The following is a 16,593-nucleotide window of genomic DNA, read 5'->3' as shown; positions in this document are numbered from 1 at the left end:
AGAGACCTCAGTTTCAATTTTTTCTATCAAATCTTAAGAACTAGAGATAGAAACATAGAAACATAGAAAAACTACAGCAATACAGGCCCTTCGACCCACAAAGCTGTGCCAAACATGTCCTTACCTTAGAAATTACCTAGGGTTAATCTAAGCTCCATGTACCTATCCAGGAGTCTCTTAAAAGACCCTATCGTATCCGCCTCCGCCTCTAGGTTTGATACTAACAAATTATCACTGAATCTAGGTAAAACTAAATTCATACCAAACTCATAAACTTAGAATAAATGATGTTGAAATTGATAAGGTATCTAAAACAAAATTTTTAGGAGTAGTAATAGATAACAAATTAAGCTGGAACCACATATAAATCATGTCAAAGCAAAAATGTCAAAATGTACAGAGCACAAGATTTCTTAAATCAGGAATCTTTGTATACGTTATACTGTTCACTTATAGTCCCATACATGACTTGCTGTGTAGAGTGTATGGGGAAATACCTACAAATACAAACTCAATTTTTCTACTCCAAAAGAAAGTCATACGAATTGTAAATAAGACAAGTTATTATGAGCCAACCAATCCACTATTTATTCAGCTAAACACTTTAAAATTCAGAGATTTTGTAGATTTTAAAATAATACAAATTATGTATAAAGTAAAAAATGGACAGCTACCTCAAAGTATCCAAAGGTTGTTTAAAGTGGGAGAAAGTCAACATGATGAGAGGAACATGTATATTTCAAAAAGAAAGGATTTAAGAACAAATGTAAAAAGTCATTGTATTTCAGTCAGAGGGGTGAATCTATGGAACAGTTGTAGTGAGAATTTAAAAACATGCACAACACTTAACAAGTTTAAAAAATTATTTTAAAATAATTTAATGAACAAATATAAAATACATGATTTAAAATGAAAGGGAGTAATGTAAATAAATTATACTTGGAATTGGACTTTGTGTTAAAGGATTATGAAATCTTTTGTTTTGATGTGATGATTGACGCCAAATATGTTGTTGTATAAGTAAGAGGGGTAGGCGTAAAAAGCTGCAGCTTCAGCCTACACCCTTTCGATCTGTTTTTAAAGAATATCTATGTTTTTTTGTTGTAATTTTGTCCTATGAAATCATCGTTGATGCTTTTTGTTATGTTTGTACTGACCGAAATAAATTTCATTCATTCATTCATACTTACTTTTTCTCTATATTATCATGTATTGCATTATACTGCTGCCCCTAAATTAGCAAATTTCACAACTGATGCTTGTGATATTAAACCTGATTCACACCCGCCGGAGATTTTAACCACGTGAACCTCAAGTCAGCGCTCCCCAAATTCCATCAGTATGTGGATTTTGCAACGAGAGGGGCGAACGCATTAGACCTTGTTTATACAAACATCCCCGACCCGTACCGGGTGGAGCCCCGCCCCCACCTCGGCTACTCAGGCCATATCTCTGTTATGCTAATCCCAGTATACAGACCGTTCATCAGACGCTCCAGACCAGTTCTGAAGCAGTTGAAAACCTGGCCAGCGGGAGCCATCTCTGCTCTTCAAGACTGCTTTGAGCACACTGACTGGCACATGTTCAGGGTCGCTGCAACTGATGGCGACCAACAACTTAGAGGAGTACACGGCATCAGTGACTAGCTACGTCAGCAAGTGCATTGATGATGTCACTGTGTCCAAGACCATCACTATACGCTCCAACCAGAAGCCATGGATGACCGCGGAGGTGCGTGCACTGCTGAGGACCCGTGACTCTGCCATCAGAACAGGCGACGAGGCAGCCCTAACAACAGCAAGGGCCAAACTGTCCCGGGCCATCACAGAGGCAAAGCGTGCACACACCCAGTGAATCCAGAGTTATTTCCAGGACAGCAGCGACATGCGGCGTATGTGGAAGAGCATTCAGGACATCACCGACTACAAGACAACACCACCTGCCTGTGCTGGTGATGCCTCCCTCCCAGATGGGCTGAATAATTTCTACGCTCGTTTCAAGGCGGAAAATGACATGGTGGCGAGGAATACCACTCCTCCTCCTAATGACCAGGTGCTGGGTCTTACAGTGGCCGATGTGAGGAGAACCCTGTGTAGGGTCAACCCACATAAGGCTGCTGGACCAGACAATATTCCTGGCAGAGTGCTCAGAGGATGTGCAGACCAGCTGGCAGATGTTCTCACTGACATTTTCAACATCTCCCTAAGCAGCGCCATCGTTCCAACGTGCTTCAAGGCCACCACCATCGTCCCCGTTCCGAAGAAGTCTTCAGTGTCCTGCCTCAGTGACAACCATCCCGTTGCACTCACATCCATCATCATGAAGTGTTTCGAGAGGCCCGTCATGAGGCACATCAAGACCCTGCTGTCCCCCTCACTGGACCCCCTGCAGTTTGCGTACCGTCCTAACTGCTCAACAGACGACACCATTGCCACCACCCTCCGACTGGCCCTCACCACCTGGACAAAAAAGACATGTATGTTTGAATGCTGTTCATAGATTTCAGTTCAGCATTCAACACAATCATTTCATGGAAAGCTGAAACTGCTGGACCTGAACACCTCCCTCTGCAACTGGATCCTAGCCTTCCTGACTGGGAGACCTCAGTCAGTCCGGATCGTGAGCAGCATCTCCAACACCATCACACTGAGTACAGAGGCCCCCCAGGGCTGTGTGCTCAGTCCACTGCTGTTCACTCTGCTGACCCACGACTGTGCAGCAATACACATCTCGAATCACATCATCAAGTTCGCCGATGACATGACCATGATGGATCTTGTCAGCAAGAACGACGAGTCAGCATACAGAGAGGAAGTGCAGTGGCTAACGGACTGGTGCAGAGCCAACAACCTGTCCCTGAATGTGAACAAAACAAAAGAGATGGTTGTTGACTTCAGGACAGCATGGAGCAACCACTCTCCGCTGAACATTGATCGTTAACAGCACCAAATTTCTTGGTGTTCACCTGGTGGAGAATCTCACCTGGTCCCTCAACACCAGCTCCATAGCAAAGAAAGCCCAGCAGTGTCTCTACTTTCTGAGAAAATTGAGAAAAGTCCATCTCCCACCCCCCTACCCTCAACACATTCTACAGAGGTTGTATTGAGAGCATCCTGAACAGCTGCATCACTGCCTGGTTCGGGAATTGCACCGTCTCGGATCGCAAGACCCTGCAGCAGATAGTGAGGTCAGCTGAGAAGATCATCAGGGTCTCTCTTCCCGCCATAACAGACATTTACACCACACGCTGCACCTGTAAAGCCAACAGCATTGTGAAGGACCCCACGCACCCCTCATACAAACTCTTCTCCCTCCTGCCATCTGGCAAAAGTACCAAAGCGTTCGGGCTCTCATGACCAGACTGTTTCTTCCCCCAAGCCATCAGACTCCTTAATACCCAGAGTGTAGACAGACATCTACATAATTTATTATTATATTGTAATTTGTCCTCTACTATGCCTATTGTCTTGTTTATTATTTATTGTACTGTGCACTTTATGTAGTCCTGTGCAGGTCTGTAGTCTAGCGCAGTTTTTGTGTTGTTTTACGTAGTCTCGTGTAGCCTTGTGTTGTTTCAGGTAGTCTAGTGTAGTTTTGTGTTGTTTCATGTAGCACCATGGTCCTGAAGGAACATTGTTTCATTTTTACTGTGTACTGTACCAGCATTTATGTTTGAAATGACAATAAAAACCGACTTGACTTGACTTGATTCTGATTCTTGAGAAAATACAGACGTAAAGAATTCATTTAAGCTCTCCCCCAAATGTTTTGGCTCCACACGTAGATTACCATTCTGGTCTTCCAGAGGACCAATTTTGTCCCTTGCAATCCCCTTGCTCTTAACGTAGCTGTAGAATACCTTAGGATTCTCCTTCAACTTGTGTACTAGAACAACTTCATGTCTTTTGTCCTCGTGCAAGACTCCCAGTAGGTTTATTTACAGGTGGAGTATGGTTTACAGGTACAGGTACAGTTACAGGTAAAAAAGGCAAATGCAATGTTGGCATTTATTTCAAGGGGAGTAGAATATAAAAGCAAGGAGATAATGCTGAGCCTTTACAAGACATTAGTCAGGATACACTTGGAATATTATCAACAATTTTGGGCCCCATATCTCAGAAAGGACGTGTCGTCATTGGAGACAGTCCAGAGGAAGTTCACGCGGATGATTCCAGGAAGGAAGGGGTTAACATATGAGGAGCGTTTGGCAGCTTCAGGCGAATTTAGAAGAATGCGGGCGGATCTCATTGAAATCTACCAAATGTTGAAAGGAAATAGGGTGGATGCGGAGGGGATGTTTCCTATGGTGGGGGTATCCAGAACGAGAGGACACAGCCTCAAAATTGAGGGGCGACCTTTTTGAACAGAGGTACAGAGGAATTTTTTTAGCCAGAGAATAGTGAATCCGTGTAATGCTCTGCCACAGACTGCGGTGGAGGCCAAGTCCGTGGGTATATTTAAGGCAGAAGTTGATGATTTCCTGATCGGTCAGGGCATCAAAGGATATGGCGAGAAGGCAGCATGGCAGAAAGCGAGAAGGGGTTGAGTGGGATCCGGGATCAGCCATGATGGAATGATGGGATGCAAAACTGCAATTATTGGAAAGATGAAATAGAATTCTGGAAGCTTTCAGGAGATTAGGCAGCATCAATGGAGAAAGGGCAAAAAAGTAATGTTACCATTCTATATTAGGACTAGTCAGTTCAGATACAAACTAATAAAATGAAGTTATTGAATTCAGTTTTGAATCCTGAAATATACCTACTGCAAAAATGAGATGCTGCTCTTCAAACTAATATTGGGTGTCATTGGCATAGTATTGGAGTCCAAAGGCAGAGTAGGGATTGGATGACGAATATAAAATATATACTTCAGGCAACTGAAAGCACAGGGTCACCTTTGCAAGGGCCTGAATGGAGATATTCTGTAATGCGGTTATCCAGCATCATTTGCTTTCCCCAGCAAGGAGGGGGCCAGTTTGTCAGCACGGAATACAGTATACTAAATTGGAGGAATAGTTCAAGTGATTTGCATTTTGGGTACCTGGATGATGGGTAGAGTTAAAAGTATATCTGCTGCACCTCCTGCACCTGTGAGAAGGGGAAAGGCTATCTGGAGAGTGAAACAGGGAGCCATGGAGGGAACTGTCCCTTCAGTATACTGAAAAGGGAGAAATGCCCAATGGTAGCATTACATTAAGGATGACAAATATATAGAGGATGATCTGTTAATGCTGAAGCTGTTGGAAGGAAGAGAAGGGAAATCATATTCTTCTTCTGGTTGGAAAAAGAGGAGGCAAGAATAAAATTTTGGGAAATGGAAATGGCATATTCAAGGGTCCTGTCAAGTAAGGTGGAGGAGGAAACGACACTTAAGCAGAAAAATGTCTCATGATTAAGAATATGTTAATCAAAACAGATGTTAAAGAGTTAAAGAAAATAGAGGAGACCTCTGTAGAGAAGACAAAAAGAGGAGAGACAGTCTTTTTTCCATCAGCCATCCCATATTCTGCATTTTAACGTGTTTTATCTTTCAACTTTTCTAGTTTTGATGAAAAGTCACTGACCTGAAATGTCAACTATTTCTCTCTCCACAGTTGGCCGTATCCACCAAATATCCGGACCTGCCTCTCGGTATTTTTGCACTACCTTACTTTCCATTTTCTATTTTCTATTTATGATTTATAATTTAAATTTTTAATATTTACTATTGATTTGTACTCCAGGGAGCGTGAAGTGCAGAATCAAATATCTCTGTGATGATTGTACGTTCTAGTACCAATTGTTTGGCGACAATAAAGTATAAAGTATTTTCTGCATGTTTAATTTTTCTTTCAGATTTCCAGCATCAGTTTTTTGCTTCCCAATACATTTTCAAATCTTGCACTATTTGATTAAGTGAGTTCGTAACTTTCAGGAATTTGAGACTTCCATTGGCAAAGGCTTTCCACCAAATTACTATCACTTTTCTCAATACAAAATACACGCAGACAGGCACACACAAGCAGAAACAAAGTATATACAACATGATATAAATTTTTACCAAAACTTCAAATCCATTATATATTATTAATTCAATATCTAGCATTGTAATTCATAATTTTCATGGTTTTGACCATATGTGCATTAAACAGCTCATATGCTCACCTTGCTCCTTTCTTAATTGTTTCCTTTTCATATTCCTCCTGAAGTTGTTCCAGCTTGTTGGGGATGTACTCTTTACAAATTTTAATTGCATCACTCCACATTCCAACATCCTGCAGCAAAAGGTTTCATAGCTTTAATCCATGAAAGTAGGATAACCTCAAATTTCTGTGGAGTTACCTCAACCACCTACCGTATCTACAATGCACCGGAATGTTACAATAAATTAGAAATGTGATTAATGTCCCTGTACCAGTAATTGTGGTTACCATAATTTTCACTGACATTAGCAACAAGGTTTCATTCTTGTTCCATAAATGCTGTGATAACTGTGGAAATTGTACGTCATTGTTAGCATCACCACTGGCAAAACAAATCTGTTTGTACTTTGCTTCTTGACAGACAAATGTTGGAAAACTACTCCCTAAAGATCACTTCTTACTATTACTATCCCACGTTGACACTGATGCTCTACCACGTCTCACTACAACAAATATGTGCAACTGATATGTTAACTATCAACTTGTCAAAAACCAAGCAGGCAAAAAAAACTGACCTTGTAATACTTAACCGCCAGTTCTGGTCTTTGAGCCCTCAGGAGGTAAGCCTCAGCCTTTTGATATTCTTTCTGGTCAAAGGCAAATCGTGCTTGACCCACCAAGACATCAGCTACACTGTCTGAGTCATGAGCTTCTGCCACTCTCTGGGCAGCATCCCAATCCTGGTTATGTACATACCTTAAAAAAAGTAAACAATGTTAAGCTACACAAAGCTATACACGTACATATTCATTTAAAAAATGGAAGACTTCGCAGATGAAAGACTTACATAAGGACAGCCTCCTTAGACTTCCCTGCTTTAATGAATTCAATTTCTGCCTCTTGAAACTTACCCTAAGATTGTGAAACATGATGAATTTAGAAAAGAGAAATAATGAGAAGTGAACATTATATTTCTATCTGCAAAAATGTGCCTGCATTTTGCTTTGATTAATTTAATATGTTTCCCTGTATTCATACAGGGTTTGCAACAATTTTTAATACTAGATTTATAAGTCATGCTTTATCACAATATCTATTGATTGACTAGTGGTGTTTTGTAAACTCACATGGAAATACCACCAGAGAATAAAATTTGTTCCTAGCCACTTGTGCTACTTGAGCATATATGTAATAATCATATGTCATGCGTTACTCACAGAAGTTGGCTCCACTGATTTCATATAATTGCTTTTATAATGAACAACCAAGGAAGAAAGAGGATCTAGTGCTTCCCCGGCATATATGATGAATAAACTCTTCTCGGGCTTCGAGCCAGGTACAGGTATCGATTATAACCGACATTTCGATGACAAACTCTTCCATCTTCTTCAGGGATGATGCCTGGGTATGTCTAGACGGTGGACTATGGGGTATAAATACCACCAGTCTAGATATATCCAGGCATCATCTCTGAAGAAGATGGCAGAGTTCGTCATCAAAACATCGGTTATAATTGATACCCGTATCTGGCTGGAAGGCCGAGAAGAGTTTATTCATTGACCAAGGATGACTTTCCATCATATCGTTATTCCCTAATATTTCTCCAACTATATTTCATACATACATTTTCACTTGTTTCTTATACTTATTTTCTAATGTTATATTATCAACAAATTATTAAAAGCACCAGTGAGTTAAAAACTAATGAAACCATAAATTAGGGGTTATAGATTTGGACATAACCCAGCTCTAAAAACGTAGAGATATTCTTTTGCTCTCACAAACAACAAGAACATCTAATGCTGATAATAACCTATGTCCAATTCTGAATGAGAACATAACAACAACAAACTAAGGATTGGAAAAGACAAAACATTATGTACTTAGCTATCTATTGGACGTATCCATTGGGCTCTGCCATCAAATTTACTGTATTAGAATAAATTGTATCATACTCTATTTTTATCTTGATAAGTACACAAATAAAATTAGATATAGGATTTGTAATACAACTGATACTAGTTGAACATCAAAAAAGAAACAAACGTTTACCTCATCTTCCAGATACATGGCATATTTGAGATGAATGTCTGGGATTTTATTTTTCATTGATAGTCGTGACAATTCAAAGGCAAACTCGAAAGAACTGAAAGCAAATTTTATCATAGTTTAAGTGATTATTTAACGTCAACTTAATTACAGTAAGCCTTAATCTGGCAATTTAAATATAGTTTATGTTCTCCAGATCCAGCAATCACCTTAAAAGAATTTTGAGAAAATTTAGTTTATTCCCAGAGAGCTCATGAATTCCTTTATACACCCTATCCTCGTTATATATATCTTCAGACAATGTGGATTCACAGTTATGCGAGGAGCACTGCTTTCCCGCCAATACAAGTCACGTGTGCTCGCCTCACAGTTTCACTCCCGCCAGTCTCGCATTAATTTTGGCAATGTATGGATGTGCAATCTTGTGTTCTTAAACTTTTGTTGTTTTTACCTATGGTGCAGTGATTTTGTGCTTGAAATATTTAACTATGCCTCCTAAGCGTCTGATGTCAAGCCCTGGGCCATCAGCCAAGCGGCAGTGAACCGCTTTTAACACTTGAAAAAAAGTTGGAAATTATAAACAGGGTGGCGTCAGGTGAAGGTAACACAGTTCTGGGACGCTACCCTGTGCAGTTGTGGGCTCTGATAGCTAAGTTAGGCATCACATCAATGCAGGTGTTTAATGCAGATGAGACCGGGCTTTTGTGGAAGCGTATGCCGAAATGCATTTACATAAGTAAGGATGAAGAAACTGCATCAAGTTTCAAGGCAGCAAGGGATAGACTGACTTTGCTCATGTGTTCCAATGCCGAAGGAGACTGTAAGATGAAGCCTCGCTTAGATTACCATTCACTAAACTCCCGTGCTCTTAAGGGTTTGAGTAAGAAGCCTCTCAATGGAGCGTGTAATCAATTTGGGCGGAGTGTGTGCACACTCTCAAGGGGTTTCCTGCCTTCACTGCAGCTGTCCAGGATTGTGTGGCCCTGGGCCGTAAAATTGGTGGGAAAGGATTCTCAGATCTCGAGACTGCTGACGTGGTAGAACTCCTGGATTCTCATGATGAAGAACTAAGTGTGGATGACCTTCTGCGTTTAACTCAGACTGAAGGTGATAACGATGAAGAAGAAACTCTTGAGTTGCAGGTGAAGGATTTTACGGTGAAGCAACTGGCAGAATTTTTTAAGGCTTCGGAACACTTGGCACAGATGGCGATGGACGTGGGCCCAAGTTTAGAATGGGGTCAGCATTTCAGTCGTTCCCTGCAGCCAAGCCTTCTTCCCTACAAGCAAATTTATGCTGAAAAACAAAATGCTGCCAAGCAAACAATCCTCACCACTTTCTTCAAACCGGTGTCATCTCCTGCTGCCGGCAGTTCTGAGAGTTCTGTGAGCCTTCTTTCACCCCTTGCTGTCCTTGTTGATCCTGACGACAGACAATCATCCACCTCATCCATGTAGAGCTGCCCGACACCACAACAACCACTCATCTCCCGGAGTGAACACACCTGCCACTGTTGGTGAGTACTGTACACCCTACTATGTTAACTTTCTATGATTTATTACGATGAATATTACCTTAAATTGATGAAATATAATATGAATGTTGCCTTGTGGTATTGCTTTTGTGTCATATTGGTATGAAAATGTGAATAAATTACAGATAAAACATATTTAGGAAGCTGTTCAGAACGTATCCCTATTTTCTCCATTTAAATAATTATTCACATTATGCATTTTCACATTATGCGTCAACTTCGAGGAACGTATACTTTATACTTTGTCACCAAACAATTGGTACTAGAACATACAATCATCACAGCGATATTTGATTCTGTGCTTCACACTCCCTGGATAACAAATATTAAATATTAAAAATAGTTACAATTGGTAAATATTAAAAATTTAAATTATAAATCATAAATAGAAAATAGAAAAATGGGAAGTAAGGTAGTGCAAAAAAAACGAAAGGCAGGTCTGGATATTTGGAGGGTACGGCCCAGATCCAGGTCAGGATCCATTCAGTAGTCTTATCACAGTTGGAAAGAAGCTGTTCCCAAATCTGGCCGTATAAGTCTTCAAGCTCCTGAACCTTCTCCCGGAGGGAAGAGGGAGGAAAAGTCTGTTGGCTGGGTGGGTTGTGTCCTTGATTATCCTGACAGCACTGCTCCAACAGCGTGCGGTGTAAAGTGAGTCCACGGATGGAAGATTAGTTTGTGTGATGTGCTGCACTGTGTTCACGATCTTCTGCAGCTTCTTTCGGTCTTGGACAGGACAACTTCCATACCAGGTTGTGATGCACCCTGGAAGAATGCTTTCTACTGTGCATTTATAAAAATTAGTGAGGGTTTTAGGGGACAGGCCAAATTTCTTTAGTTTTCTCAGGAAGTAAAGGCGCTGGTCGGCCTTCTTGTCAGTGAACTCTGCTTGGTTGGACCAAGTCAGGTCATTTGTGATATTGACCCCGAGGAACTTAAAGCTTTGGACCCGTTCCACTTGTGCACCACCGATGTAAATTGGGTCGTGTGGTCTGCTACTCCTTCTGAAGTCAACAACCAATTCCTTCGTCTTGCTGACGTTGAGGGATAGGTTATTGTCTTCACACCATGCCACCAGGTTCTTAATTTCCTCTCCGTACTCAAACTCATCATTACCCGAGATACGGCCTACAATTGTTGTGTCATCAGCAAACTTATATATTGAGTTTGATGGAAACTTGGCTACACAATCATGGGTGTACAGTGAGTACAGCAGGGGGCTGAGTACACAGCCTTGTGGGGCACTGGTGCTCAGAGTGATTGTAGAGGAGAGCTTGTCCCCTATTTTTACAGCCTGAGTCCTGTCTGTGAAGGAGTTGAAGATCCAGCTGCAGATCTGAGTGCTAAGGCTCAGGTACCGGAGCTTAGGAAACAGTTTATTTGGAATGATGGTATTAAAGGCAGAGCTGTAGTCAATGAAAAGGAGCCTTACGTATGCGTCTTTATTCTCCAGGTGTTCTAAGGAGGAATATAGGGCCAGAGAGATGGCATCTGCCGTTGACCTGTTGCTCTGGTAGGCGAACTGCAAAGCGCTGAGGTTGACCGGTAGGCTGTGGTTGATGTGTGCCATAACCAATCTCTCGAAGCGCTTCATAGCAATTGATGTCAGAGCCACAGGTTGATAGTCATTCAGGCATGCCACCTTGCTCTTCTTCGGCACTGGGATTATCGTTGCCTTTTTAAAATATGAGGGGATCTTACACTGAAGCAAGGAACAGTTGAAGATGTCAGCAAACACTCCAGCTAGCTCGCTTACATAGGCCCGGAGAACCCATCCCAGGACGCAATCTGGGCCTGTCACCTTCCTTGGATTTATGTTCAGGAAGGCCCTTCTAACGTCCTCCTCGGTGACGATGAATCTCGATGCCACCAGGTCTGGTTCATCCGGAGGGAGCGGGACGCTCCTCTTCTGTTCAAATCTTGCGTAGAATACGTTAAGTTCATCAGGAAGAGAAGCGCCACAGTTATTGATATTCCCAGCCTTTTCTTTGCGCCCAGTGATCTCATTTAGACCCTGCCATAGTCTACTGGCATCCCTTTGGTTAGCCTGGGCTTCCAACTTGGCCCGATATTGCCTCTTGGCACCCTTAATGGCTTTCCAGAGTTCACGCCTGGATTCTGTGTAGCGACTGGTATCCCCGGACTTAAAAGCCGCAGCTCTAGCCTTTAAAAGGGACTTGACCTCATAATTCATCCAAGGTTTCCGGTTAGAGAATACCCGGATCATCTTGCGAGAAACACAGTCTTCCGTGCACTTCCAAATAAAGTCTGTGACAGCCGAGGCATACTTATGAGGTTAGCTGCCGAGTCCTTGAATACTAATCGGTCCATCGATTCAAAGCAGTCACGGAGAAACTCATCCGTTTCCTCCGTCCAACGCGACACTACTTTTGACACCGTGACCTCCCGTTTCAGTTTCTGTTTGTAAGCCGGGAGGAGGAGTATGGCCTGACGGTCCAATTTTCCGAAGTGAGGTCGTGGTACGGAACGGTAGGCATCCTTGACTGCTGTGTAGCAGTGGTCAAGTATATTCGGGCCTCTAGTGGGGCAGGAGACATGTTGGTTTAACTTTGGCAGGGCCTTTCTGAGGTTGGTCTGGTTAAAGCCCCCGGCTGTAATGAGTAAAGCCTCCGGATACCTGGTCTCAAGTTCACTGATGTTGGCATACAGTATGTTCAGAGCACACTCCACGTCCGCATGGGGGGGGAATGTAGACCACTGTCAGTATGACCGAGGTGAATTCCCGTGGCAGATAGTAGGGACGACACATCACCGACAGGTGTTCCAGGTCCGGGCTGCAGGATCTTGTCAGTGCCACTGTGTCTGAGCACCACACAGTGTTGATCAGTAGGCAGACACCACCTCCCCTTGTCTTGCCCAAAGAAGCCGTGCGGTCCTTCCGATGGATCGAAAATCCCTCCAGTCGGATGGCACAGTCGGGGGTGGCAGGTTAGATCCAGGTCTCGGTGAAACAGAATACACAGCAGCTCTGCACCTCCCTGCAGTAGGTGAGTCTCCCTTTAAGATCATCCACCTTGCTCTCTATGGTTTGCACATTAGCTGGTAGGATGGTGGGCATAGGGACCCTGAAGCCCCTCAGCTTCAACCTGACCAGCTGCCTAGCTCTTTTCCCACGCTTCCTTGGTAAGTAGTGCATCTTTCCAGGTCTCCATCGATGCAGTGTGTTGTTGTCGGCTCTTTAATGTTGGTGGACGCGTCCCGCTGGAATCGATCGCCCAGTCACGTTGTCGTGCACTCTGGGTCGGGCCGAGTATCGGGGGAGGCTCCGCTGCCACTTCCAGCTGCTGGGGGCCCGGGCTGTAGATTGGGTCAGGCCCCGAAGCCGACACTTAATCCCAGATGGCCAGGCTCCTTCCTTAAACCGAGTCACAGTTGCGGAGGCCTCTGCTCCAGCCGAGCCTCGGGCTCGATTTCTGAGGTCGGCGGCAGAGGCCTCACTTCCGGCAACTGTGGATGGCCACCAACGGGGCTTTACAGTGGTTGCTCTGGGGAAGCGTCTGGGGCACCTTGAGATCTCCGCCGTCACTTCTGTGTGGTCGTCTGCTCCGGAGAGGTGCTGGTCGGAATGGGCCGTGTCTCCAAGCGCTCCGGCACGGTAGCGGACTGCGGGTCTCCGGGAATGTGGTGGGCCTCGTTGGTCGGGTCCAGGTGCGGTCCGGAGTTTGAGAAGCAGTTCTGGCACAGTGGTCTCCAGCTCGGTCAGTAGCTTCGCCAGCGGGTGTTGTTTATCTTTATCTTGCTAAATTGGAGGTTTAGAAGGGTTTCTCGGGTATAGGATAGTGGAGAGGGCGGTTTGCTCAGGAGAGCAGGCACAGAGTCGCCAGTTACCGGCACCATCTTATATTATCCGCATATAATGAGGATAGGGTGTACATCAGCCTTAAATTTATATCATATTGATGTAATTCTATATACCATAATGTTCTGCTTGATTTACAAAATGCTGACACTATCATATATCGATTGAGTGTAATACTAGCTATGCACGACCACTGAAGGCCTCTGGATCCAGCCACCACAACCACTATTCAACGGCTGTAATAATCAGCATGGGAATATCACGACTAGCTAACAAGGTTAGCTAACAGGTGTTCCCGGAATCTTACCTGGACTTTCAAGGGGGAGGAGCATTGTAGCTAGAGCAGTTATTCATTGACTGCAACCTGAAAAACCGTGAGCACCACCAAGGGAGAAACAGGTTAAATTATTTTTTAGAGCTGCATTGCAGCCCTTGTGGAGAAGGTGGAAAGCAAAGAAATCATATTCTCTCTTCAGAGGTCTCCAGGATATGATGGGATTATTTTCCCCCCTCAGGAAGGCAACTTTCATCTTCACTTCACTGGAACTCTACCACTGCTCTTATTGTTAACAAGTAGCCAACTCAAACCATTGGAGCAGAGTTGACTAGCAGCATTTATCAAACTAAATGTACATGTAATCAATGGAACTCTGCACCAGAAGTAAGACTGCAATTCTTACCATGCCCTCTATTGCCTATTTTTTTTTTGGTGAAAAAAATGTTGAAGGGTGTGTATTCTACAGCAAATGACTCACTTCTTGACTTCCCAATTCTACTTACTTAGATGCGTGTTGCTCCAACAATAAATAACCAAGAAGCTCAGCACAATCCAGCAAAAATCTCCTGCTTAACAACACGTAAGCCATCACTCTTAACATTCACTTCTTCTAATAATAGCAGAATGTGACTGAAAATACGTTAGAGTTACTTGCCAAGGCTACTTCAACTCTATGCCAGAACCATGCCTTAGGCCATGAAATGCAGTAGACATATGAGAGCACTACACTCATGTTCCACTCAATTTCACAAACAGCTTTGATTTGGAAGTATGTTGCAATATACAAAATGCTGGAGGAACTCAGCAGGTCAGGCATCAACCACAGAAAGAAATGGACAACAGATTCTTCATCTGGACTAAAAGGTAGAGGAATGATAGCTAGTATAGAAAGGTGAAAGGAAGTGGTGGAGCAAGAGCTGGCAAGTGGTAGGTGAATCCAGATGATGGAGAAGGGGACAGTGGAAATAGTGACAGAAACTGGTAGATTAGATTATGAGGACACTCAGTCCTCGTTTATTGTCATTTAGAAATGCATGCATTAAAAAATGATACAATGTTCCTCCAGAATTATATCACAAGAAAACACACGACAAACCAAGACTAAAACTGACAAAACCACATAATTTTAACATATAGTTACAACAGTGCAAAGCAATACCATAATTTGATAAAGAGCAGACCATGGGCACAGTAAAAAAAAGTTTCAAAGTCCCGATAGACTCATCATCTCACGCAGGCAGCAGAAGGGAGGAACTCTCCCTGCTATGAACCTCCAAGTGCCACCAACTTGCCGATTCAGCACCTTTGGAAGCACCCGACCGCAGCGGACTCTGAGTCCGTCTGAAAACTTCGAGCCTCCGACCAGCCCCTCCAAGCACCATCCTCTGCCGAGCGCTTCGACCCCGCCCCGGCCGCCGAGCAACAAGCAAAGCCAAGGACTCGGGGCCTTCTCCTCCGGAGATTCTGGACCACACAGTAGCAGCAGCAGCGAAGCAGGCATTTCAGAAGTTTCACCAGATGTTCCTCCGTACTCTCACGTCCATCTCCATCAAATCAGGATTGTGCACGGCACCCTACTTGACAAATAACAGACATCACCACCGGAGTGGCCGCTGCGAGCCGTGTCACACCGCCATCTTCTCCTCCCGCCATAGGAGAAGGGAAGAAGAGATAAAGGACTCACCCACTCCATCTGTCCATCACGAAACACTCCTCCCACTGGTTCCTCTCTCCTTCTGTTCCCATAAGATCTCCATACCTATTTCACTTGATTCTATGTTCCACCTTTTTCTCCTCTCATATCTATCATTTTCAGCCTTTTCTTTGCGACCTCACTAGTCTTGTTCTTAAAGAAGCAATACACAAAGAAACTGGAGGAACATGGTGGGTCAAATATCCTCTACTCTAAAAGGAGGTTATTGTGAAAAATGGACTGTGTTCGCAAAAATGGACTTAACAATTTGTCAGATAGGTTTATTTTACTCCAACTTTCAGGAGTTTGCTCACTAGGTGTGCCCATCCTAAATAAGTAGGTTATTTATTCAATCAAATAAAAAGCATTGAATAACAAAGGAAGGTAAGTGAAACAGTCATATAACACAAAAAGCAATATGTAATGATTTTATTTTAAGTAGATCTTACCAGTTATCAGCTGCATAGTCGATTGCTGTTTCCAGAAGACCAAATTTATTCAGCAATTTAACTGCTGACTCTCCTCCCAGACTTTTAGCCCATAAATAGGCCACCTGCTTATGAGCATTTGCACCCCCATGGGCTTTAGAAACCTGCAACAAAAACACAGGGGAGTTTGCTTAAATCTATTCTCACATTGGATAAAATTCAATTTTAAATGGAAACTTAAACGATGTAAAAGTGGATACTGACATTTTCTCAAAAGAGAAAATAATTTACGAAGACTACTTAGGAACTTTTCAGTTTGGAACTTAAACACTGGGATGCCATAGAAGAAAACTAAACAGCTCATTAAGTGATTCACCATCCATTATTTTGATGAAAGCATTCTGTAAGTATCGACTAGGTTGCATTATTTCCCAATATTTCTCTGGTTAGTGCCTAAGCAAATGCATCCACCCTTATAATCTTTTAAAAAGCATCCAATTCTGTATTTCGATATGTCCTCATTCCAAATTTTTTGTTACCCATCTAATAATGACTCCACGTGAAAATAATAATAGAGGCCTGATAATCAAAATAAGAAGCAAAGATAACCACAAAGTGTATGATAAAGAGGAAAAAGAAATGGATTTAACCAACTAAAACTATTACAC

At 42.9% G+C, this 16,593-nt stretch overlaps 1 protein-coding gene across 3 annotated transcripts in view; it reads right to left on the bottom strand.

The window, feature by feature from the left end:
• ift172 (intraflagellar transport 172) overlaps positions 1-16,593 on the bottom strand; it is a 209,920-nt gene that overhangs the window by 43,393 nt on the left and 149,934 nt on the right. For all 3 annotated transcript variants that reach the window (XM_072251419.1, XM_072251420.1, XM_072251421.1), the window contains exons 30-34: positions 15,947-16,089; positions 8,177-8,270; positions 6,972-7,036; positions 6,700-6,880; positions 6,147-6,256 (exon numbers count right to left, since the gene is read on the bottom strand). In XM_072251419.1, coding sequence (XP_072107520.1) covers positions 6,147-6,256; positions 6,700-6,880; positions 6,972-7,036; positions 8,177-8,270; positions 15,947-16,089 — 593 coding nt within the window. The remainder of the gene's footprint in view (positions 1-6,146; positions 6,257-6,699; positions 6,881-6,971; positions 7,037-8,176; positions 8,271-15,946; positions 16,090-16,593) is intronic.

Source organism: Mobula birostris, chromosome 2 (assembly GCF_030028105.1).
Source record: "Mobula birostris isolate sMobBir1 chromosome 2, sMobBir1.hap1, whole genome shotgun sequence".
NCBI lineage: Eukaryota > Metazoa > Chordata > Chondrichthyes > Myliobatiformes > Myliobatidae > Mobula > Mobula birostris.
This window is presented reverse-complemented; position numbering and strand designations above follow the sequence as displayed.